Source organism: Lissotriton vulgaris, chromosome 10, assembly GCF_964263255.1.
Source record: "Lissotriton vulgaris chromosome 10, aLisVul1.2, whole genome shotgun sequence".
NCBI lineage: Eukaryota > Metazoa > Chordata > Amphibia > Caudata > Salamandridae > Lissotriton > Lissotriton vulgaris.
In genome coordinates this window covers 473563422-473590647 of record NC_141698.1, presented here as the reverse complement: position 1 = coordinate 473590647, position 27226 = coordinate 473563422, and the positions used below count along the sequence as shown (strand labels likewise).

The 27226-nt window shown below is 42.9% G+C and overlaps 1 protein-coding gene across 1 annotated transcript in view; it reads right to left on the bottom strand.

Annotated features, from left to right (window-relative positions):
- Window positions 1-27226, bottom strand: part of LOC147685423 (syntaxin-binding protein 4-like) — a 986001-nt gene that overhangs the window by 591475 nt on the left and 367300 nt on the right. Inside the window, exons 10-11 of the mRNA XM_086939786.1 lie at window positions 4241-4313; window positions 1665-1759 (exon numbers count right to left, since the gene is read on the bottom strand). Of these exons, the coding sequence (XP_086795912.1) occupies window positions 1665-1759; window positions 4241-4313 (168 nt within the window). The remainder of the gene's footprint in view (window positions 1-1664; window positions 1760-4240; window positions 4314-27226) is intronic.

Here is a 27226-nt window from a genome sequence, read left to right as displayed (position 1 = left end):
TACAACCAGCCACTGCAGCATCAGTGCACTGCCTAGTGGTCAAGGAAGTGACCTGGGGTGTTGGCTCTTTTGGGCACATGGGCAGGAGATAAAGCTATGGGAATATGATCACAATGTCTAATCATCCCTAATCATGGCCTTTTGCTTACACTGTAAAACAGACAGCGCTCGCCTGACTCATACATTTACTGCAGAATGTTAATCGAATGTGCAAAGCCAGAGAGCCTTTAGAGACTTTGAGGAGAAAAAACATCAAATTCTTTACTCAGTGGTCATATATCGCTTCTCTTATCACGCACAATTCTGGACACACCCGTTCCATATTCCCCTGTCAAACAGGATCCGAGGCACTCACCAGCTCCAGTTTCTCTTCTTTCAGTCGGCAATTTCCTTTGCTGTCATTGAACTATCCACTGCAATCTTAGGTGCTGATTTTAAACAGTTAGGAAGTCTCGGAATGAACATAAAGTGATTCATCTGCTGAAAGTACTGATATTAATGTAGGAAATTAATATAATGTCTTAGCTCAAATGACTGGAATTAAACTTCTATCTATATACCTATGACGAATTCCTATACTATTGACATAGGATGGACCCCAAATATCTTAGAGGATAGCTGGGAGGATTTACATCAAAGAGAATAATGCATGTGCAGGTGAAACCTCAAATCTCCTATGCTGAAACTCTCCAGAGAGGGACACACACAGGCCTTAAATGGGAAGAAACGTGTTGGGATGGCAACAAGAGAACATTTTCACCCTAAGAGATCAGCTATGCTATTAGAAAACACTGTGATCGAGAGTGGCAGTGTCCACCCTGGATCCTAGCCATTCTCTTGCTCTAGTTGCCCCTCGCACTCTGTGAACTTGGACATTCACCGGTTCCCTGCTTCTGTCTCCCAGTGAGGCCCTAAAGTCTTGTCAGTAATCGCTTCTCTTATCACGCACAATTCTGGACACACCCGTTCCATATTCCCCTGTCAAACAGGATCCGAGGCACTCACCAGCTCCAGTTTCTCTTCTTTCAGTCGGCAATTTCCTTTGCTGTCATTGAACTATCCACTGCAATCTTAGGTGCTGATTTTAAACAGTTAGGAAGTCTCGGAATGAACATAAAGTGATTCATCTGCTGAAAGTACTGATATTAATGTAGGAAATTAATATAATGTCTTAGCTCAAATGACTGGAATTAAACTTCTATCTATATACCTATGACGAATTCCTATACTATTGACATAGGATGGACCCCAAATATCTTAGAGGATAGCTGGGAGGATTTACATCAAAGAGAATGATGCATGTGCAAGTAAAACCTCAAATCTCTTATGCTGAAACTCTCCAGAGGGGGATACACAGGCCTTAAATGGGAAGAAACGTGTTGGGATGGCAACAAGAGAACATTTTCACCCTAAGAGATCAGCTATGCTAACAAAATACCATTAGAAAACACTATGCTCGAGAGTGGCAATGTCCACCCTGGATCCTAGACATTCTCTTGCTCTAGTTGCCCCTCGCACTCTGTGATCTTGGACATTCGCCAGGTCCATGCTTCTGTCTCCCAGTGAGGCCCTAAAGTCTTGTCAGTAATCGCTTCTCTTATCACGCACAATTCTGGACACACCCGTTCCATATTCCCTTGTCAAACAGGATCCGCGGCACTCACCAGCTCCAGTTTCTCTTCTTTCAGTCGGATGTGCGGGTCCAGTGTGACTTTTGACTGGCTAGCAGCAGAGCTCCGAAAACCAGGAGAAGCGGGGGCTGAATGAGAGGGAGACAGTGAGGTGAGCTACGGGGTGTGGGTTCCTTTCGCGAGTTTCCTGAAATTGAAGTACGTTCACCATTCTTTCATTCTCCAAAAAGTCTCCAACACATATGGCATTTCCCCCCCAAAAATGTATCCCTTAGGTGGGTCTAAACTGTGGGCTGGTACTCCGTAACCCTGAAAGGTATTTGCTTGCAACTACAATACTCGACTGAAACATGCTCTACACACAATTTATAGACTGTACAAACATTTCAGTGTATAATAAGTGCTCAGAACTTAACTTTATACACCTAACAACATCATTAAACACTATATTCAGTGCCAAAATACTAGCTCTAAACAACACAATTTAAGCTAAAATATCAGCACTGCATTGTTAACGGACTCCTAAAACCCTCATACCATCTCCTAAAATGTTATCCACGAACAGAATCCTACTTCCCCAATGCCAACCTTATACAGAACATGTGCATCTAAAATACTAAGACCTGCTTCACAATATGTTAACTCTAAAACCTGCTAAAAAGCAGCCATGACCATTAAATGAGAGGAGTTGACCTAAAGGCTAGGGCGGCCGACCTCGAAACAGGGAAACTGGATTAGAGTCTCGGCCATGACGCTGAACATCCTGTGATTCTGGGCAAATCACTTAATCTCCCTCGCCTAACCAAAATGAATGTGTCCTCATGTAATGCAATTGGTGCTATGTAAAGCGCTCAGATACCCGATTCGGGTCAAGTTTGCACTATATAAAACTCTGTAAAAAATATATATATATATAAAACCAGCTTTAAAGGGCATACCCACCACTCAAATTTTACTTTCAGCAGTACAGCCACTGCTTTTACACCGGATCTGAACATACGTATTCATCGCTAAAACAATTGGGCGCAGATTTACTAAGTCTTTGCGTCATCCTTGCCTCATGCAGGATGACTCAGGGCAACACAAAGGATTGTTTGGGGTTCACAAAGGCACGCAAGGTATATTTTGCATGGCCTTGTGTGACTTTGTAAAGCAATGCTGCAGCTTGTGTTGTGTTACATTTCTTAGCGTTAGACATTCCAAAGATGGAGCATCGGCGTTCATGCAATTCCAGAAATACTAAGGTTTTTAAAGCTGGAATTGCATGAAATAGGTAGTTCTACCAGAGAGGGGTGTGATGAGGGGAAATCTGTTTATTTCTCCTCGTTATTTCCTCTTTCTATTCGTGCATCATGCATAAAAAGAAGAATATGGCTCTGTGGATTTTTTTGTACAGGAAGGTATCTTATCCTACACAAAAACAATCCTGCCTGTAAAGCAAGCAGTCTTGCAGCATAGTGCAAGGGTGCCTGCGTTGGGGCTAGGCAGCCACAAGTGTGCCGGAGCTAGGAGAGAGATGAAGAGCACCATATCTTAGATTTGCCACTTTTCATCTCTCGCCCATTCAAGCACTACAGCGCAGCAAATTTGTTTGCTGCCCATGTCATGTGAACTTTTGATAAATATGTCCCTAGCTCGGAAAAGGGTACCTACTGCTTCTATACATACAGGTCTTAATTTGAGCTAGTGGTTGCAGGTGGGGCTCACCAGCACTCATTTTTGGGGGACTGCCACTTATTTTTCCTCATAATTAAACAACAGGGGGTGGTGATGGACAGAGTTTCTGAATTAAGCAGAATACTCTCACCCAGTCAAGAGATCAGGGCTTAATCCAACACCGTTTTTTAGCTCACTGCACCATCCCAGCTCAGAACCTGGCTATATGTAAATTAGTCTGTCCCTGGCCCAGTGCATCATGGGAACAGGGCAAACCAAACTACCAAGCCAATTCTTTCACTGGGACGGAAACAAGCTTCCGGGGGCCGGTTTCTGGCATTTCAGCCGTCTTCGGCCCGGCTTGCTTGAATTCTGATGGTGCAGTGAGCAAGGGACTCACGTCTGAGTATACCCTTCCACGCTTATGGTGGACAAAATAATTAAACAACAGGGGGTGGTGATGGACAGAGTTTCTGAATTAAGCAGAATACTCTCACCCAGTCAAGAGATCAGGGCCTAATCCAACACCGTTTTTTAGCTCACTGCACCATCCCAGCTCAGAACCTGGATATATGCAAATTAGTCTGTCCCTGGCCCAGTGCATCATGGGAACAGGGCAAACCAAACTACCAAGCCAATTCTTTCACTGGGAAGGAAACAAGCTTCCGGGGACTGGTTTCTGGCATTTCAGCCGTCTTCGGCCCGGCTTGCTTGAATCCTGATGGTGCAGTGAGCAAGGGACTCACGTCTGAGCATTGCATACATTTCCAGGTCAGTGTTCCGCTACTCAAAAACCAGGACACCATTTAGTGAGAACGTGCCGTGTAAAGCACAAATTGCCAAAGCACCACTCCTGGAAACATGATGCTGCTTGTAACTTAATCAATAAAATCGGACATGACATACGCCACATTCTTTTCCTGAACGTCTTGATTCTCTCTACTTCGCCTTACCTGACACGGTCAGCTCTGGAGGGCAGATATCTGGAGATGGGGAAGGCACAGGAAAATGGATCTCCTGCCTGCACTAAAAAAAACAAGAAAACACAGAGTTGACAAATCCACAGAGCAGAGGGGAGGGAAAAAGAAAGAGAGGTGAGTGGTAAGTAAGTGTGTGCGTATGTATGAGAGAAAGTGAAATGTAAGATAATTACTCTTCCACCTTGCTCCTGAGTGTAAGGGAGAAATAGCAAATGAACTGCTGTGGAATAAATACATTCTAGATGGATTTCCGCATGCCTGTATGTGTCTCACCTCGGATGCCATAGCCTTCTGCCTGACCCTACTGCTAACCAGACAAAGGCCCAGAAGAATATCCACTTCAAGCACCACTGCTGAGACTTGTCTCCCTAATCAAAGCACTTTCAGATGATCTCTGGCTGTGTGCAGCACTTTACAAAATAGACAAAAATAAAGCTGTGGTGATTGCAATGTATTCTTGGGAGAAATAATCATAGTAAGTGTTGTCTCTAATAACCTACGCTCATTGCAGATACAGAGTTTTCCTCTGAATATGGGCATTTCTTTTTATGAATTCTGTTGTTATTTCCATTTGGCTAGCTCTTATATGCAGGAATAGTAAGGGCTATACTGCAACAAATGATACAAAAGAAACATTCAAGGGCATATTCTACCAACAGATGTAAGTAAGTAAGTAAGTTAATTCCTTTATGATACACACATTCTTGTCATCTGTACAGAGAATTTTTTTTTTAAAAGGGCACAACAGTGTTCATTACAGTTCATTATGATCCAGTAGTCCCCTATCTACCCCCCACTCCTTTACACAGATCCTCTTGTCTCTCTTAGTTTCAATGCTAGCCTTAAAAAACTTGTGATGGAAAGCAGAGTAAAGGAGTCTTGAACCATTTGTAAATGTAAAAGGGCAACCTTGGCATGCCTGAATTTATTTATTTTTAACAAATTCATTAGATACAGTAAAAAGGGCAAAGTAATACAAAATGAAGGGTATCCTTCGGAGATCGATGATTGCAGCCGCAGGGACCCTTTGGCTCTACACAATTAATAAAACCTGCTGGTTCAGCTAATAAATAATGTAAAATGTTGAGCCTAAAACGTGTCATTAAAAATCTATCCTGGGCGTTATATGTGAGGACAAGGTATGGTTCCATTCCTTCACTAGACCTCGCTAAATTTTAGGCTCTGACAGATTGTTTGCAACATTCCTTCTCCTCTCTAAAGGCTGTTTTATAAGTAGTGAACCTCTTCTTCACGCCAGCCTTATCCAACAGATGTATGCTGAGCTTGGAGCCGTGCCGAACCACAACCAGAACATTTTGATGGGAGACTTGAATGGTAAAGTGGCAAATGAGAGCAATTACCATGACAAAGCCATGGGAAAGGAATTATGTGGAGCAATAAACAACAATGCAGAAAGACTGTTAGAATTTTGTCTCACAGTGGAAACAGAAACAAAGACACTAAGGCCCAGATGTAGGTAATCTCGATTTACCTACTCTTAAATACCGAATCATACCGATTCGGTATTTAAGAGTAGGTAAATGGGCTGTAGGTAATTTCACTTTTGAAATTACCGAATCAGAATGATGCGGTAATTACCAAATCGGTATTTACCGATTCGGTAATTGCCATTGATTCCTATGGGATTTGAGGCCCATAGGAATCAAAGCCAATTACCGAATCGGTAAATACCGATTCGGTAAAATTACCAAATTTGCAAGGGGAACAGGGTGTCACTTTGACACCCTGTTGCACCCCTCAATTGGGCATGGGTGCACATCCCTTAGGGCATGTATGTCTGCAACATGGCACGTTTTTTAAAGCAAAAAAAATGTTTTTTGAAGGGTTTTCATTATTTACCACCAACTTCTAGTTGGTGGTAAATAACGAATTCTTAAACCCTTGTAGCATTGATTACAGTCCTACCTACATGTTAAATTAAAGAATCGGTAATTTTACCAATTCGGTACTTTACCGAATCGGAAAAATTACAAATTCGGTAAAATTACTGATTCTGTAATTTAACATGCCCCTACATCTCAATATCCAAATACCGGTCGGAAACGGCTGAAAATCGGTATTTTCTGACGTTTCCGACCGGTATTTGGATACCTACATCTGGCCCTAAGCCACAGCTGGGGCATTGTACAGAAACGTGCCAACGAAAGACAGAAGTTTATGTCCTTTGTTTCTGCTCTACATGCCATCCGACATAATGGGCAGTAAGCAAGCAAGGCTAGGCCTGAATTACTGTAGAATGTTACCACTGCAAGAACCAAAAGAACCATGTTAATTTCCCTAACTTGGTATCCACCAACTGAAACACCTACTAGTTATTTGTATATTGTGCTGTGTGGTCTGCCGTTAAAAAGAACATTTCATGTATTATTATAGTCCCTCTTAAATAATAAACAATAGATTTAAAGTCATCTGAGGTCCATTGGAAGTGTGCTTGGTTATAATTGGTACACAGAATACTATTATTATTATGCATTCAATAAACAAATATTTTATTTTTTAGGATGGAGGGTGCAGCTCTTCATCACCCTCATATGATATGCATTATTGTAGGGGCATGCATGCACGTATTTATTCTAACCCTGATCCACTGAGTACTCTTTCGGGGGATTAAACTACAAAGTGCAGCACCCATTATTTCAGCACAGATGTTTAGCTAGATGTTTTTGCAGATAAAATAATACAATATGTATAAATGACAGTAATAACTACATATATACATTTTATGGACTTGGATCAATATCAAATTAAAGGAAGGTAGAAAAAATGCTGAAATTTGCCTTTTTATCCATTCTTTGCATTTTTAAAAGGAGCCTTTGGCCTCCTCATTCTATTCTGGTAGACCCACCACCATAACATTTTGATCCTACCCATTTATCCCATGAAGTCCCTCCAATAGCTGCCATTTAGTGATTGCCTGATTTGTCTAGCCCATGTAAAACGATTTACCAACAGCCGATCCTCTGCAACATGTCTATATAAAAGGATCAAACCAGCTAAAGATGGCAACCCAAGCCAAACCCTTCTTGGCACTTATGACAACTTCTAGGCATATTGTGCCAGAGCCCCTGCGCTTCACCAACCATGTAAGCCACTACCTTGATTGCATACAAAAAACAAGAAACATGACTACTATCTCACACAATCATATTAAGTCCACCCATGTCAAACACTGATTCAACAGCATGCCACATGGTAGACTGTATTAATGCCCGCCCCAACAGAAGCAAGGAAATGTTAGCATTGTGAAGGATTTCACCTCATTAGTGGTCAACTCCAACTCAATCACCTACTGGCAGGAACTCTGCAGCAATCTCTTTCAATTCTTCAGGCAAGAAATCACCGCCATTTACAGCAGCAACAACCCGCAATTGGACCTGACAGTCTTTGTGAAACTGCTCCTGATGTTATCCAAAGAACTAATGCTGACTTAATGAATTCTGCAAGAAGCTAAAGGCCTGGCATTTGAGAAGTCCCACTAGGCCCTCGGTGTAACTAGTATCACACCTGCTCGGTGCTAGGATACCCTCCTGGGTGGTCTACAAACCTACATAACATAATATAACATAACATAATGTACCGTAACATAAACCGCCATATTCACCTTAGGTCTGGCAGCAGAAACCATAGACCACATGACCACCATGGACCTAGCTGCACTAGTCACCATGGAAAAAAGACTTGCACTATACTAATCCCCACACTCATTCCTAATCTTTAATTAGCTCATTCTAGGTGGCTACATAATCCTTCACAAACACGTCTAACAAAACTGGTGACGTGTTCTTCAACTACAGAATTACACAACCATTCCATTCATTCACTACTCACAATCTACTCAGCAATCACATCATTGGACTCACCCTCAACCCATTTATTTTGTCCCTCACACAGACCACTGCCTTCATAATGTATATAACATATGGCTGCAACAGAAATTGCAATGATGAATTTGACAAAGTTGTCTCATGCACAACCAACTCTGGGGCATATTTACAAGGAGGTAAAGGACGGGCGTGAGGTATGGCGCTCTGTGATACCCGTCATTAGATTGAATTTTAACATACCTAAGGTCCTCACGAATAAAGGTGATAACTGAGGAATCGGAAGGTGTTTCTTACTTAGCTGGACCCCGTTATTTGTCCAGTAGTTTTATGTAAAAACTCCCTCCTACCACAAGTCTTCGTGGAGGTTGAGTCTTCCCTGGTAGCACCCTCTCACCAGGGTGGGGAGCGGATGCAGATGATGAAGCATGATACTGTTATGTGTGTGAGGCATCCTCTTCCATTAAGGTTGGCCTTCCTGTTTTGAACGGTCCCCGGGCAACTCACATTAGGAGGGCTTGACCCGGTCCGGGGTCTTGTGCCCTTCTAGTTCCCAATGGCACATTACCTTGTTGTGGTGTGCATATTTAGAAGCCTCTTTCGCCACAGGAATGTCTCTTCTTTAAATTTTCCTGTAGTGATGTGGGCTTCACCTTATTTACAAGGCTGCATTAAGCTACTTAATGTGCCTTAAAGTTGCCTTGTAAATAAGGCACCCTTTCACGTTATACTTTGCATGAACGGGGTAGGCAATGGTATTTCGATGGGCGTATCCCCGCAACACCCATTGATTTTGATGCAGCCCCATATTTACAAGGGTGGGGTAAATATGGAGCAGCCCCAAAATTAAGACCCCACAAAAACTGGTCTTAACATAGCGCAACGAGGAGAAATGCATTGTGCAGCACACATAAAAACAACAAAACGCCATGCATGATTGTTCATGTGCAGGAAGGTGTCCCTTCCTGCACATAAACAATCATTTGAAAAATGAAGAGTTGCAACTTCTATGTGTGCTGCACAAAGTTGCACACATAGAAGTTACAACTTGCCATTTAAGATTATTTATCTGCAGGAAGGAACACCTCCCTGCATGTAAACAATCATTCCCACAATGCAGGCCCCCTTGCACTATGCTGAAAGGGTGCCTGCGTTGGCGCTAGGCAGCTGTAATTAGCACCAGCGCAGGGGGAAACACAGGGCTGCACCGTATTATTGTAAATATGGTACAGAACTGTGTTTCAAAAGTGACGGAGCATGGCATTAAGCCAAGAAGGCTAACACGGCGCTCCATAACTTTTCTTTTCAACATGCCCCAAGTGCCTGAAACTAGCATCCTTTGAGCTCCGCACCTTTATCGATCTCAACGTTCTCCCATTAGTATCAGCACACTGTAAAGGGAATATTGCAAATCCCGTAATGTTTTACACACCAACCGCAATCTTCTTAAACACTCCAGGCAGAACCACACTATCCGAATTAACATATTTCAATCTTGCTAGGGATTCCAACTTACTCAGAGGAAAATACAGGACAACAGTTGATGTTTTAATATTCTGCAAAGGCCAGGACATGATTTTTTAGTAGAAACTATATGAAATTGTTGGCATTCATTTTTAACAAGGCCTTTGTGTATTTCTTTAACTACTAATCTGGGGTCATTAGCGCAGCAGTAGGACTCATTTTAAAGTGCTTTCTTCTTACATTTACTGTTTAGAGTATGTACTGGTGAAGGTTAAAATACTGGCTTTAGGTGAGTTTTCAAATTTTTTTACCAGCCAGGACACTGACACACTGGTCATGCTGGTATAAAAGCATCTCTGTCTGCCAAATTTTGAGATATACATTGGCACAGCAGCCATCTCCTCCATTAGCAGGAACCGCCTTGACAGCATTTCCTGTCAATGCATCGTAAGTTTGTTGGTCAGCTCTGTCATTATATGGGAGTCACATGACAAACTTACAAAGTTTTATTTTATAGACCTAACGAAATGCAAAAGTGAGATTTTAGTTTGAAATGTAAACAAAACAATGCCCTTCTCTCCAAGGGAGTTTTCTCCCATGATGAGGGGAGCATTTTACAGTTTTCACTGCCCCTTACCTCCAGGTTTTACCGGGCACAGACTATCCATCTAAAAATGTGTTTGCCCACTCTAATTTGGTTGGGCGGACTCATGGCCAAACCTCCAACAGCACTCACTTTGTCAGTTCATCAGAGGTTTATGTGGGCAGCTGAGACGGAGTAGTCTCCATCGTCGAAATAATGAAGGTCGACTGGTCTCTGAATGAGTTGGGCGGATCTTCAATTTGGCGGAGAGGGCACTATGTTGCGGTTGCTGTCTAACTCTAAATCGACCTCTTAGTTTTATGAGGGTTCTGAAGTTGTTCCATTCAGTGTTTTTTGACTCTCCCTTTATTTTTCCCTTCTTGGATAAATGTACATGCTGAAACCTAGCCAATAGTACTATTTTTGTCAGGATTCGTCCAATAACAAAATATGTAATGCAACCTCTGTCTATACTCTTCCTCTTCACCTCTTCAATCAATCTTCGTGCCTCTCTCAGGACCTATTTTGAGGAGAGGGATTTGAATGTGGAAGAGGCAGCTCCATTGGCTCTAAGAATGCCTCTGGTAGAGCCTGGACTGTCTGTAATGGCACCTGAAATGGTGTCTATGTTTGATCTACATACTTGTACACTGAAGAGAACTTGGAAACTGGCACCAGTACAAGAGGTCTGAGTTCAACAGGCACCATCCTCATGAACAAGGACATGCTGAATGGTGGTCTAGAACCAAAGAGCATACCAGATGGGTCCAAGGCCCTGCCTAAAATGCAGAACATTGTGTTAACAAATGCTGCCGTCTCAGTGCCTGGTGATGGAATCTCTGGGAAGGTGGGATGTGATGCTAGGAGGTTCAGAATTGACAAAGCCGGTACTGATTGGTCTGATGACGCTGGTGAAATCATCTCCAAGGCCAGGTCTTGAGGCTATGAGGGAGGGCGGGGTAGACTCTGGCCATTTGTTTAAGTATTGCTGTTAATCAGAGCCCCTTCACGGGCTCCGATTAACAGTAATACTTAAGTAAAATGCCAGAGTCTTCCCCGCGCTTTCCTAACAAAAGCGTAGGCAGTTTCCAAACACAGCGTGTGTTTGGAAACTGTCTAGGTACACCAGTAGGCCTACTTGGCGAAATGAAGGAAGGCCCACTATGGCCATCTCTAGCTCCAAGTAGTCCTGTGTCTCCCAGGTCTGGTTCATCAACCACTTCCTGATCTGCAACCTCTTCATCCTCAGAGTCCTGGTGGGGTGCCCCACTTGGATCCTCCTCAGATGAGGGGTGGCCCCCCTCCCCACTACCTAGGGTATCAGGATCTGATGCTTTTGCTAAGTCATCTGGACACACAAGAGGATGGACGGAATGTTGAACAATGGCAAAACATTCCCCCCCAGTCACAGATCTGGGTTTAATCCATCGTTATTTTGCTCACCAAGCCACCCCAGTTCAGACATGGCCATATGCAAATCAGCCTTGACCCTGTGCCTCATGGGAACAGTCCAGCCCAAACTGCCAAGCCAGGTCTTCCCTGGACCGGAATCAAGCATCCTGGGACCGGTTTCTGGCTATCAGACGTCTTCAGCCAGGATAGCTTGACTCCAGCAGGATATCTATGAGGTGTTGGGTGGTTGGACTCTGTCCTTGCTTTAATTTTCTTATGGCACACAATCCTCTCAATTATTGGAAAGTGAATGAGTCATATTTAGATGTCTGCTCCTTGCTGACATCTGGCAGATAGGCACTAGCTCCTGCCCTTAAAGCCATGAATAGTGAGGTGTGGTGTGTGCACCTACCTACACTACTTGTTACCTACTAGAACCTCTCTAGAACTTAAGTCAGGGTGTGCTAAGCCCTTACCACCTACAACTGCTAAGTTCAGTAGGACTTATGTACTATTAGTCTTGATTTATATATACCTACAGGTACCTTAATGTGATTTTTCAAATGATATTCTCAAGATTATTTGGTAAAACAAGTGCAAGCTCTTATCCTTCCGCTGCCACCAATGTGAGAAGTTAGCCTGGTATATGATGTCCACTATTCTAGTGGGCACCTTGCACCAGTCTAATCGACCCTCATTGATGGTAGGTTATAAAGTCAACCTTATAGAAAGCTAGCCTAGTGGTAGCTGTGGAGAGCAGCCTCCAGGCTAAGACTTCGAGACGAGTTAAGCAAGTTGTTTTACCATTTATAGGGCCAAATGTATGAAGTAAGCAATTAGTGATTCTGTAATAGCGATTTTTAAGAAATCGCTATTTCAGAATCGCTAATTGCTATGTATCAAGAAAATCACTATTTTATAGCGATTTCTTGATATTCCTTAAATGCGAATTCGGAAATTGCGAATTCGCAATTAAGGAATACTTTCCCATTCATTTCTATGGGCCAGGAGGCCCATAGGAATGAATGGGAAATTTGCGATTCGCAATTTGCTAATCGTAAATTGAGAATATTTTCAAGGGTGCAGGGGTGTCCAAAGGACACCCTGTTGCACCCCTGAAATATGCATGGGTGCACATGTGGCGCACATACATGCCCAAAGGGCATATATGTGCGTCACATGGCACTTTGAAAAATGCAAAAATATGCATTTTTCAAGGAATTTGCAACTTACCATCAACTAGAAGTTGGTGGTAATTTGTGATTCCTTAAGGCCAATTTGCAAATTTTTTGGCTTCTTACATTGCATTTAAGGAATCACAACATTTGCGATTCCTTTAACGCAATTGCAAAATGAGGAATCGAAAATTTGCGATTCCTTATTTTGCAAGCAGATTTCCTTGATACATACCATTAGGCCAAATTGAATTTGTAAACGCTGAAATTCTGCGAATTTTGGCGTTTGCGAAGTCAATTTGGCTTGATACATATAGCCCATAATCTCTTGAGTACCAAATGAAAGCACACCACACAAGGTATCAAACATATATGTATTTTTTATAAACACACCCCTCTGCACTCTTTATGAGGTCAGAGGTAAAGGTACAGTACAAGGAACTTAATTAGCATACGATAAGTTGCACAGTATACGTTTTGCCCTAGGGGCCTCACAAACCATATACTAAAATAGTGGTATAAGAACCATGTGAGAATTAGAAAGCAGACCTAGGGCCTTTGGAATTGCTGGGGCTACTCAGAACAACCAAAAGCTAGGATGTAGCAGGCACACGGGAGACATGTGCATTGTCTAAACCATTACCATTGACATTTTATGGGAATCAAACAAGTTACAATTTTAAAGATTAAGGGTACAAGGAGGTGAACTGCGATGGACCCTTTTAGACTAGGACACTTGGAGAGTCAATACCCATGGGAGCACCGGAGTACTCGTGTTACCTCACCCAGGGAAGCCGGGTGCATAGGTGTCTTTTCGTGTCGGGTTTCGTCGTCGATTCCAATGGAGAGCAGCGAAGAAGTGCTGCAGGCGACCAGAGGAAAAGTGTCCAGGTGGATCCAAGGGTGGATCGGAGATGTGAAGCACCTGAAAGCAGAGTAGACAGAGTCTGGGCCACTAGCCAGTGACCAGGGCGGCGATAGGAAGATGCCACCAGATGTCGGGTGATTTCAGATTTAAAGGTGAAGATTGTCTCTTCAGCCACGAGGTCCAGGAAGTGTTGACGATGACCAGGATCTGGATTCGAGCTGTACCATAAAGGGTCTAGTTGACTGCGGTATCAGTATCTGGATTGGACCCAACAAGCCTTGGCAAACACAACCCATGCAGGATGTCGAGATTGGCTTTGGTGCAGATCAGCAAGGTCTGAGGAACTTCTCCTTTGCAGGGCAGTTGGAGCAATCCTGGAGCAACCAGAAAAGCAAGTTAAATTAAAGGTTGGTCTTCTTGAGGGCTCACTAGCCAATGGAATAGAAACCGCGAAGACGCGTTGAGCTGAAATGCACAAAGCGGGCCCACGGGACACTCGTGGAGTGTGGGCCTCTGAACTTCGGTGCAAAAGGTGCTCGGGCGGGGGCTTCAAGCACATCAATACACAACTTCTGGATACCTCGGGAAGTGGATGAAGGTAGCAAAATGCAGGATGTCCAGGAGTTCCGGTCCCACGTCTGTCGTGTCCGCCACAGGTCTCAGCTTTGCTGGGATCGCAGGTTAGTGTCTGGAAAGAATTCACTGAATGCAGCCCTCCCTGCCCCAATCGTGTCCGCCACAGGTCTCAGATTTGCTGGGATGGCAGGTTAGCGCTGGTTAGTGTTTGGAAAGCATTTACTGAATGCAGCCCTCTCTGCCCCAATACACTAGGAGCCTGTCTGGGGAGGTGTCAGCACCTCCCTAGACAGGAAACCTATTGTCCAGGCCTCCACTGCTGGAGTTTTGTCCAGCAGCAGGAGGGCAGACTCGTATTTGTGGCAGGAGCATCCATTTTGTGATGCTGAGGCTCTGTTTAACTTTAACCAGGTAAATCAGTAACTACATGTCTTCTCTCTCTAGAAGGGTGGATTGCCACCCCTCCGCCAGAACTGGCCGGGGGGGTAGTATTCCAAAGTGTTTGACACCTTACACAACATGTTTTGTTAAAGCCAAACCAAAGTTAGCATTAACCGTGAGGATTATAATGCACCTTAAGAGTATATGGAATGGCTATATCATAGAACAGCTATAAGGAGATGGTTCCGAAAGCTGCAGAGGGGCTCAGCTCATGCTAGGGCACCCTCTAAACTAAAAAACCAAGCACTCTGCCTCCAGGATTGTCAAGGCCTGCCATAGGAGTGACTTATAGGTTACTATGTGTCTATATATGAGGCAGATATAGATATACTATATCTAAGTAAGGGGTGATTACACCACCTTACCCAGGCTGTAAGAACAGACCTGTGGCGTCAGTTTGGAAGGCTATCCAGGGGAGGCACAATACATGCTGCAGCCCCTGGTAGGCCTAGGGTGCACCTATGCCCTGGGTACCTATGGTACACTATACAGGGGCTCACAAGGGTGACCCAGCAACCGATCTGGTATGTACCTAAAGTACATGGTATAAATTTAGAGAGAGAACAGCTGAACTGTGGGCCTGATTAGCTGGTCCACAGCCACACTAAAATCGAAAAACCAGAGGATCACAGCAAAAAGTGGGGGTAACCATAGGAAGCAGACCCTACTCTCCTACAGTCTCTGTCCCTGAAATGTAATAGGCGTGCCAATATCAGCCTAGGCAGGGCCCCTGGCCTGGGCAGACGCACCAGAACCCTGTGAACCCTCTCCAAAGCATTTAAGGAGGACAGCCCCTCCGGAGCTACCACTGCTCGCAGCCATTCCTCCAAAAATGTAATCATGTTCTCACCTTCAGATTTTTCAGGCACTTCGATCAATCTCATATTGTTTCTTCAGGACCTTCCTTCGCTGTCCTCAGCCCAAACTTCCAGTACCTTGACTTTCGTTTCTAGTTCTTTAAGCATCTTTTGCATGTCGGCCACTTGCCCCAGTAGGCCCCTCAGTTCCTTCTGTACCCACTCAATTTTGGCAGGCAGGAGGGTGGGCCATGTTAGTGCAACTGTTCCTCAGTCTTGGCGTAGCGTAATTCGTCGCAGGTCTTCAGCTCTTGCGTGGCCCCATGTGATCTCACCAGTAGATTATCTCCTCTTTAGGACCCCGCTTTGGTTCTCCCAGGATGTCCGCAGCTCAAGAGCAGGGTTGCCACTTGCAAGTAAAAAAACCCGTCAGCTGGGGGGGTCTCAGCAGGACACCACAGCACGCCCCTCCTGGGGTCAACTCACAGCGCTTATTCTGCTTGAGTGATTGAAGGGCGCTCTTGTTGCTAGGCTGTGTCACGCCTCCTAATCTGCTAGGGCCCAGTGCTGTTATGCACCTCACTAGAACGCAGTAGCCGCCGAGATGTTGTGCTGCTGTGTATGGTCCCTCATGTGGTGGTGCTTCAGATAGTGCAGAGTGGGACCGTTACTTCCTTTCTATTGTTGGGTGCATTTCTGTTGTAACTCCGGCGGCCCCCGTCCCCTGAGTGTAATTCCGCTGCCCTGTCTATTGATAGAGTTCTCTGGCTCTGTGATAGGGGTGATTTGATTCAGTTTCCTCGTCCCAAATGCACGCTGGGCGCTACTGTGCTCCCACTGTTTGTCATCTAGGGCAGTGCCTGCTCATTCGGCGTAAGGCCGCCGTGCGTGCCTTACGCTCTCTCCAATAGGGTCCTGGCCCAGGAACTGGGGGCTGTGGTGTGCTGGCTCTGGTGACCTGTGCACCACAGGTCCCACCGCTCCTCTATGGTGCCAAACAGCCCTCTGCAAGTTGCATCAATTTTCTTCAGCTGTCGCCGCCCCTCCCACGCCAGCAGGCTAATCAATTCCCCACAGGCACTCACTGCAAGCTAGATGTCGCGGAAGGAGATACCCTTGTCCTCCGGTACCTGCTTCCTCGTCAGCTCCCCAAACCAGGCATGTTGCCTCAGTATGTTGCGGCACCATTTTCTTTCACTTCTTGCAAAGTAGTGTGCGCCCCGCCGCAGGGTCCTCATGTACGCTGCTGGTGTGCTTGGCCCTCGTTGTCACTCTCATCATGCCCAGTGACCTTCTGGGAATTGATCTGTATTCCCTTGCCGGGTTTCTGCTGTCTGTCAGCGGTCCCCGCTACCTGTCCAGCGGGCCGACCCCATAGCTCCAGGCCCTCTTCCAGATGGTTCTTTCATTCAGGGGTCTGCCCATCCATGGTTACAGCGCTCAGGGGACACTCCAGGGCAGGTCCAGCTCTCCGCCCACACCAGCAGGCTCTCCAACTCCCCGCAGAAACTTACTGCACACTAGGTGCCATTATGGAAGGAGATGCCCCTGTCCTCCAGTTTCCATCTTCTCGTCATCTTCCCGAGGCAGGTACGCAGCTCTAAGTATGGTGCAGACGCCATTTTCTTTCCCTTCCTGCAATGTCGTCCCATCTCAGGGTCTTCATGCACACCGCTGGCCTGCTTGGTCCTTATTGTCACTCCCGTTATACCCGAGGATCTTCTGGGGATTGAACTGTATTCCACTGTCGGGTTCCTGTTATCTGTCAGTGAGCCGGGCTGGTTACACAAAGCCATTCATGGTGCCGGTGCCATCTTGGAGCTGCTGCCATCGATCTCCCCAACACCCAATACCTCAGAAAAGAGGCGTTCCAGGGTGATCTGGGGCTCACCTTTGGTTGCCCACAGTCTCCAGTGTACCCCGGACTGAAAAGTGGTGTACCCAGCTGCGTCTGTGGTGCAGGATAATTAATTATGGGGGAAGCGGCGGTGGAGCTCCTCAGCTCGCATCTGTTTCCATCAGCTGCAAGCCACGTCCCCCATACCATCACCTCCAATACCGTCAAACAACAATGATTTATTGAATGCCTCAGCTGCTACATCTGTCTCCCTTTCAAGATATGTGCCAGGATTCAATGCAGAAATAATGCATTATATTGGATCAGATCCCACCTATCATAAGCAAAAAGAGCAGCCGATAGTTAATTCACATCCCCTACAATCATCACAAAGTAATACATCCTATCACCCACCTGTGCATTCAGAGAACCAACTTCAATCCTCTATGCTGGCACAACAATTTGATTCTGGCAGAGGTAATTCTCAATACAGACCACAGCAAATGCAAGAATCGCTTATTGCAACCATCAATAGATCTATTAACATATTGAATGGTGAAGATAAAGATAATATATGGAAAAGCCTTGGGAATTGGCAACCTAAGGATGATGAGTTTGAAATCAATTATGAACAATCTGTCCACAGGGAGGCAAGACATAAAACATACAATAAAAATACAAAGAAAAACCAATGGAATACATGTGTCAACAAATATATATGTCGTGGTGATCTTATAGCTGGTAAGTTTAAAATATTCTTTTGTGTATGTTGCAACTTAAATTAGCAAATGATGCATAAAATAAAAGCAACATACATTTAAAAATACATATCCCTCGAGATTAACCTACAAAATCTACCAGTGATGACAAATGCTGTTCAGAGTTTCATAACATATAAAAAATGAATAAAAAGTCATATGCAGTGTATTTTTCATTTTGTTGACCCATTAGGTTTAAAACATTTTAGCCCACTCTCTAACACGCTCTCTATTGAGCTCTGTCCAGCTTTATATCTCTCTATCTCTCTCTGTCTCTCAGTCTCTCTCTATCGAGATCTCTATCTCTCGCTCTCTTTATCTGTCTCTCTCTCTATCGCTCTCTCTTGCGCTCTCTTGCTATCTCTATATCTCTCTCTTTTTCGCTATCTATATATATATATCTCTCGCTATCTATATATCTCTCTCTATCTCGCGCTATCTCTCTCTCTCTCTCTCTCTCTCTATATATATATATATATATATATATATATATATATATATATATATATATATATTCACTGAAAAAACCATAGGTTATAGACCATATATAGTTAGGAATTAGCATTTACAAAACCTTATTTTACTCACACAAAACCATTGAAATTCGCATATATAGTTAGTTGCACTAACTATATATCGCGCACCCGCAATCCACTGCTGATCATGTCACATATTACATCATTCATGACATGGTCAGTGACATCACTGATGACATCACTGATGACATCTCAAATGACATCACTGATGACATCACTGATGACATCTCAAACGACATCAACTGATGACATCTCAAATGACATCACTGATGACATCACTGATGACATCTCATTTGACATTACTGATCACATCACTGATGACATCATTCATGTGATAATACGATGAACCTCTTCAGACTCTAATATAACCTTAGATACACTCAGTGTAAACAGACACTCACAGACTGTCACTCATCCATGGAGTTACTAACACACCTAGTCAGTCATGCAAAGAATCAATCACACCTCCATTTCCTCAACTATACAGTTATACACACCTTACTTATTCAAACATATACTAACACATATTTACTCTCTTATACAATGCCTGATACAAGTTCACAATGATCCATACAGCCACTCACACATTCACTGGCTCTTATGCACAGTTATATATATATGTCAACTCTCACATGTACTGTGTTTTACTTATGTACTTACTTTGACATGTAGCACTGAGATATCCATTCACTCACCAATACACTCATGCACACAGTCAACCGCCCATACAGCTGTTTCCACATGCACTTTTGAACCCATACATCTAGTGAATCAACTGCTCACACATCTATGCACAGAGTCATACACCTCCCAGCCACCCACACACACACTCAGTCTCCCATACAAATACTTGGGCAACCAATCAATAACCCATATAGTTACTCATATAGCTAATGATCAACACATGCAGCAGTTTACAGAACAACAGACATAATGATGCACAAATTAAGACAGTTTAGTCACTAACCCATGCACTCAGTGAGACACATTTAATCACTCACTCATACAGTCAGTCATGCACCTACTAAATCCTTCATCCAGACACTTATACATCCACTCATTCTTCAATATGTAAGACATATTTTAACTTTACAGAAACATACAGTCACTGGATGTTGTCATCAGTGATGTCATCAGTGATGTCATTTGAGATGTCATCAGTGATGTCACTGGCCATGTCATGAATGATGTAATATGTGACATGATCAGCAGTGGATTGCGGGTGCGCGATATATAGTTAGTGCAACTAACTACATATGCGAATTTCAATGGTTTTGTGTGAGTAAAATAAGGTTTTGTAAATGCTAATTCCTAACTATATATTGTCTATAACCTATGGTTTTTTTCAGTGAATTTTCAAGGTTTTGTAAATGCTAATTCCTAACTATATATGGTCTATAACCTATGTTTTTTCAGTGAATTTCAATGGTTTTTTAATAGCAAATATCAAAAGCTGTAAAATGTATTCTTCTTTTAAAGGAAAAATATATTTTATATGTATTTAGGATAATTTTTTTATGTATATAAATTTTTTGAGGGAACAAATTTATCAACTATCATGCTGAAGAAGAGTGTGGGGGAAAAAAAACAAAGAGGAGGACTAAGAGGAAAGAACAATCAGTTCAAAAATACAATTGCTTTAAAGCATGAAGTGCTTTTCCACACATTTACATTTAAATAACTCATATTAGAATATACAAAATATCTACAGAGGAGACGGTGTACATTGAATTTTAGACTCTTAATTGGTACCTACATGTTGGTACTTACATCACCCACACAACACAACAGCTCTATTCAGAGCTACCCTACCTCAAAGCACTCTAAAATATTATTTTACTATTTTCCTTGGTTTTCCCCTTGTTATGCTTTCCCGAACGCTACCCGGTGCGCGGACCGGGCGCTAACCGTGCGAAAATTTGAATTTTGGCCTCCTCAGCCACTCTCAGAAAACCTAGGGGGTCAGGATATGTCTCCCGTGCCCCATCATACCCATTCCCAACATTGTTTATCCTCCATCTTGTGACTAAATTCATCCGAAACACAAGATGGTGGACTCCCGTTACGCTACCGATGAGCTACCCGGTTCGCCTACCGGGTAGCGCTTCCACCGCGCAAATCGAAAAATAAATATTTTATTTTTTTGCCCCGCGGGGCCCTTTAATAGCCCCCACATCAATCCTAGGGGGTCAGGAGGGGGTCTACCTTGCCCCCTTTCATTCATTTCCCCCTTCGTTTATTTCCACCTCTTGTCTCTCGATCCTACCGAGAGACAAGATGGCGGCCGCTCCGGACTGTTTAGAATGTTGAGAGTCACCGGAGAGCCAATCCGCTTCTCCTTGCGAAGTTCCGTTACGAGTCTGGTACGCGAACCGGGGCGCTAACCGGGACGCTGTCACAGATATATATATTTTTTTGAACGTTAATTTCTTAAAATCCACTGGAGCACATATCTTGAGACCTAGCAACGGCAAACATTCTCTACAATTTTGCCAAGTTTCATAGAAATCCATTCAGCCGTTCGAGCTAAAAGTGAGTCCAACCGCCCTATGGAAAACTCAATGTTAAAAACACGTTTTGGGACCCCCCTTTTTTCTCGGCCCCCGCTTGACGAAACCCCCCCAAACTTTCAAGGGACGCTCAGAAACAAAATGTGCCAATTCCGTCCATCAACGCCAAAGTTATTCAACATAGAATTTTCAGAAATCCCTATTCAAAAAAATCCTAACTATATATACCTACAGGTAATATGTATGTATATATATATATATATATATATATATATATATATATATATATATATATATATATATATATATATATATATATATATATATATATATATATATATGTATATATATATATATATATATATATATACATATATTCAAAACGCCAGGTAACTCCCATGGAGAAGCACACGAACAGGAATGTAAGGTTACCAGCCTTTAATTCGAGGTATGGACAAAGTTCACATGCCAGTAAATAAAACAGCCTTGCGTCCTGCCTGACGCGTTTCGAGAATGTCTCTTTTTCAAAGGCATTTGTTCGCAAGGAGCGTGCTGTGGCAGTTGATGACTCCCTTGATATAATTGCTGCATGGCCCGCCTCCCAATGAAGGGGCAAGAAGCATGCCATTGGGGTTTACAGCACTCTCCAAGGCCCAGGAAATGAGCTGCATGTGTCAGGATCGCCGAGACACATTGAGATCCAGAGGACAGACTGGCGGTCAAAACGCCAAAGGGCCAACAGGAAACGAGGTGAGAGGAGAAAGTGCAACAAAAGGCAAAGCAAACAACAGCCAAAAGAAAACCCATTGGAACAACAAGAAAAAAGCGGGAAAAACACAGGCAGCAGCCCCAACACAATAATGAACTTAACTACTTTGAAATTAACTGAGAAAGAAACCAATATTTTAAGTCTGGGTTTGTCATTCTGCCCTCCGTGTAACTTCAATTATGCAGACACAAGAATGGATGCTTTTCCGCTTTGTGAGGAAACTAAAGTTGAAAAAGTATTTTAAAATGCAACCGGCGAAAAAGAAAAAGTTGGGAGTAACTGAAATAGACTCTGTCACCTTGGAAGCAGGGGACAGAGAAGATTTTGAGGAGATATGGGATTTACATGAAGAAATTAATCCCTCAACAAACTTGCCTCTAGTAAGATCAAGAATAGATCAAGCTCCGGGGGCTACTCCGTTCAAACCAAAATCAGTGTTTCTCCCCCTAATGCCACATGACAACATTGATGTGTATCAGGACTTAATTACAAAGGACCTGAAACAACTGTATATTACCACCAACAAGAGGCGGAGAGTGATTAATAATCAAAATCAAAGTTTCCAAGCCCTTGTGAAAAAACTGGAATCGGACAACACCATTCTGGTCCGCCAAGCAGACAAGGGTGGTAATATAGTACTGTGGCCTCGCCGGATGTACATTGAGGAAGCTGAAAAGCAACTGCAAGACCACTCGTGTTACAGAAGGAGCAACTTGGGAGCTGTAAGGTTGGCATGGGAAGATCAGAGGGCCAAATTAATTGCATGGAAAAGCAGCAATTTGATAACTAAGGAGGAGCTGGGGTTTTTGAGGAAGGAATTCCCGGTCATTCCCTCCTTTTATCTACTCCCAAAAATTCACAAAAACACTGATATCCCCCCAGGCAGACCCATAATCTCGGCGATTAACAGCTCCACCGAAAAGATGTCAGTTTACATTGATTATTTTTTGCAGGACAGTGTAAAAAATTTGGACTCTTACATACAGGACTCCTCAGACTTTGTCAGAAAATTGGGCAATTTTGTTTGGGAGCAGAACTGCATACTCATGAGTTTAGATGTCACATCCTTATATACGTCTATACGTCACCTAGACGGTATTAGGGCAGTAAATTACTTTTTGAACAGGAGATCCATTAGCTTTTCAGCTCACAATTCCATGTTAACTGCTATGATAAAGATCTGTCTAGAGCAAAATTATTTTTTGTTCAATAGTCAAGTTTATCAGCAGGTTAGAGGGGTAGCTATGGGGGCCTGTTTTTCTCCCAGCCTAGCGTGCTTGCACATGGGCTGGTGGGAGGAACAGGTCCTCATGGTACAGCATCAGGCCACTATGAGGGAACATGTGCCTTTCTATGTGAGGTACATTGATGATCTTTTCTTCATATGGCGAGGCACTCTACTGGAAGCCCAGGAATTTGTAAAAGCTTTAAACCACAATGATCTGAATCTAGAGTTCAGTGCAACCATGAGTAAATTGCAGCTCTGTTTTCTCGACATAGAGGTCTACATACATGAGGGTAGCCTAGCGACAAGATTGTATAGAAAGCCCACTGCGGGTAATACCATACTACACGCAGCAAGCCAACACCCGCATCACCTAATACAAAGCATCCCCTTTGGGGAGATGCTACGTATAAAAAGAATTTGTAGTGATGACGGGGAGTGCCTTAGAGCCATGGAATCTAGCAGATCACGTTTTTTGGCTAGGGGGTATTCACCCAAAGTCATAGCTAGGGCCATCGAACGTGCACACAATATGACTAGGGCCCAGATCCTGGCTCCCAAGTCAAAATGTGATGCCGAACAAGAAAAGATTTCCAAAGATAGCTCAAGGGTTGTGGTTACATTTAACCAACAACACAACGAGATTAGGCGTATCTTTAGCCGCAATTGGAACCTGGTGACGGGGGATCCCGTCATTGGTGGTATTGTGGGCAAAAGACCTGAGTTTTCTTTCAGAAAGTCGCCATCTATGTCAGACAGGCTAGTAAAGAACCACTTGGAACTTCCAATATCTAAAACCTTTATGGATTTGAGGAAAGGTTTTGTAAAATGTTCAAGTTGTAAGGCCTGCAAAAATGGATGTAATACTACACGTTACAACATCCCATTTAAAGAGGAACCTGTATTAATAACCAAACAGTTATCTTGTAAAACGGAGTTTGCCGTTTATGTGCTGCAGTGCCCCTGTGAACTTAGGTATGTAGGGAGTACCCGGCTGCCGGTTCACAGGAGAATACTGCAGCACCTGAGGGCAATCTCTAACAATGAGCAATCATATCCGGTGGCACGCCATTTTCAAGCGGTGCATGGGAGTGATCCCAAGCACCTTACATACTTTGCAATAGATTGTGTGCCACCTCTAAAGAGAGGAGGAAATAGGGATGGGCTATTGAGGGTCCTTGAGACTCGATATATCTTAGAACTTAACAGCCGTACTCCTGGGGGTCTTAACGCCAGTGAGGATTTATACACTTGTCTGTAGTTCATATTATGTATAGCCCTGCCCTAATCCTGACAAGAATAAATATACTGTTTGGTAAAGTAAGAAGTAAAGATACGGTCTTATGTAAACTGCAGAGATAATGAAAAACGAATAATATGTCATTGGTACGTTTCTATAGTTTTGCATTTACGGATGGGACTGTGTGGTAACATTAGTCAGTTCAATGAAATGTAAAGGGAGGGGCTCTCCCCCCCTTTTTTTTAAACAAGTTTCGAACAATATCTGTTAGCACTTTACACTTTAACATTTTTTTCTTTTTTTGCACTTTAGCATTGATGGCTGCTCCTTGTTACATTGTGGGAATTGAATGATAGATATTGCCAATGTTTACAGCAAATTATGTTTACATATAGCACTTGACACTTTAGTGATAATCTCACTTGGGATGAATTATCATACAAATGTTTTTTTAGAAGGGTTAGACAATAGAAACTTATATTTGAATTTTATGATCTACATATTTATACGTTTATATTGGTATATTTATATGTATATATTTATGAAGTTTTTTATACATACTTATTTATTTGCAAATTTGCACAAATATGTATATACTTCTGTTTGTTCACCCACTATGGGTTTTATCTCACAAACAAGAAGGGCTTAACACTAATGGTTTAGTCCTTTTTTTGTCTTGTATATACCCTTTTGAAAACATGTTGTTGAAAGGCGGTGGTCGCTATGTAGTCCACCTTTTGTGTCAATGGAAAGGTAAATAAATTCCCATGTAACTTTGCGATCACATCATGTGATCAAGACAGTGGATACTGTCGAAACGCGTAATGGCGGGCATGCTGGGCAAGATTGAGCACAAATAAACGCACTTGTTTGGCACCATTCCTGGGTTCCTCTCTTCGTTTTCCTTGGCTGTTTGAGACTTGGCAGCGTTTGGATTTTCGAGACGAGTTTTCCTTGATATATATATATATATATATATATATATATATATATATATATATATATATATATATATATATATATATATGTATATATATATATATATATATATATATATATATATATATATATATATATACATATATTCAAAACGCCAGGTAACTCCCATGGAGAAGCACACGAACAGGAATGTAAGGTTACCAGCCTTTAATTCGAGGTATGGACAAAGTTCACATGCCAGTAAATAAAACAGCCTTGCGTCCTGCCTGACGCGTTTCGAGAATGTCTCTTTTTCAAAGGCATTTGTTCGCAAGGAGCGTGCTGTGGCAGTTGATGACTCCCTTGATATAATTGCTGCATGGCCCGCCTCCCAATGAGGCTATAACGATTCTGGGTTGCTTGAGCATTCTGGGAGTTGTAGTCAACACACAATGTCCTCCATAATTCGGCGCACTTATCGCTGTTCAATTAGGCTCAAAATAAGCCCAGCAATAGAGTTTGTCCTTAATCCTCCATTCCCGCTCCACATCCGAGTTGTAGCATCTGTAACTCGTGGCCCCCCTGTGATTCCGGGGTGGTGCATCTTCCGCGGCCGGGGACGCCGCCTTATTTATTCAAAACACCAGGTAACTCCCATGGAGAAGCACACGAACAGGAATGTAAGGTTACCAGCCTTTAATTCGAGGTATGGACAAAGTTCATATGCCAGTAAATAAAACAGCCTTGCGTCCTGCCTGACGCGTTTCGAGAATGTACACCGGGTATTTTTAGCAACTATGAATTCTATACATGGTGGTTTTATTAAGTATCCATTGTTTTAAACTTTTGTATGAGATTTATATAGGTTCATGTTCCTATCTCTGACTTTATGCATTTATGCAATGATGACAAAAGGTACTTAATAACATGTGGATTCAGCACTTTATTCTCACCTACCTCTCCTCCCTATGCACTTTATCACTCTCCACTATTCGCAGACTTGGAACCAGGCTAAAATGTAAATATTGGCACCTTCAGCAATCCTACAATTCCCCAGTCACTACAATACTGTATATAGACATTTTTACGGTTATGTATATAAGGATTTATCCTGTTATGAAATTTGTGATACCGTATTTATCAAATCTGCCTACTATCTTGATTTTAAAACATGACATCCCATTTTTATTTTTATATTAATTTGTATACAAATAATATATAATATATAATATATAATATTGAAATGTGGTTTGTTTGAAAACAAGGGAAAACTGTAGACTGGGCAGTACCTTTCTCCTCAAGATGTGGGAGTAAAATGTTTTTTATGTCTATGCAGTTGTATACCATGTGACAGGGCGGGCCAATTGGGTGTGCACAGCAGTATAAAATTAAAAAGTTGAAACTGGTTCATTTGCATGTGAACAAGGGCTTTTCCAGCCCGAAACGCGTAGTGCCCTCTGGCTTACCGGCTTCTCTGCAAAATAAAAGATCCTGTGCAGCGCATTCTGTGGTCCGTCTCCTATGTTGCCTCGCCGGTTCGACGTTGGTTGACCAGGAAGTGGTATTTGGAGTTTTTTCGGATATATATATATATATATATATATATATATATATATATATATATATATATATATATATATATTCAAAACGCCAGGTAACTCCCATGGAGAAGCACACGAACAGGAATGTAAGGTTACCAGCCTTTAATTCGAGGTATGGACAAAGTTCATATGCCAGTAAATAAAACAGCCTTGCGTCCTGCCTGACGCGTTTCGAGAATGTCTCTTTTTCAAAGGCATTTGTTCGCAAGGAGCGTGCTGTGGCAGTTGATGACTCCCTTGATATAATTGCTGCATGGCCCGCCTCCCAATGAGGCTATAACGATTCTGGGTTGCTTGAGCATTCTGGGAGTTGTAGTCAACACACAATGTCCTCCATAATTCGGCGCAATTATCGCTGTTCAATTAGGCTCAAAATAAGCCCAGCAATAGAGTTTGTCCTTAATCCTCCATTCCCGCTCCACATCCG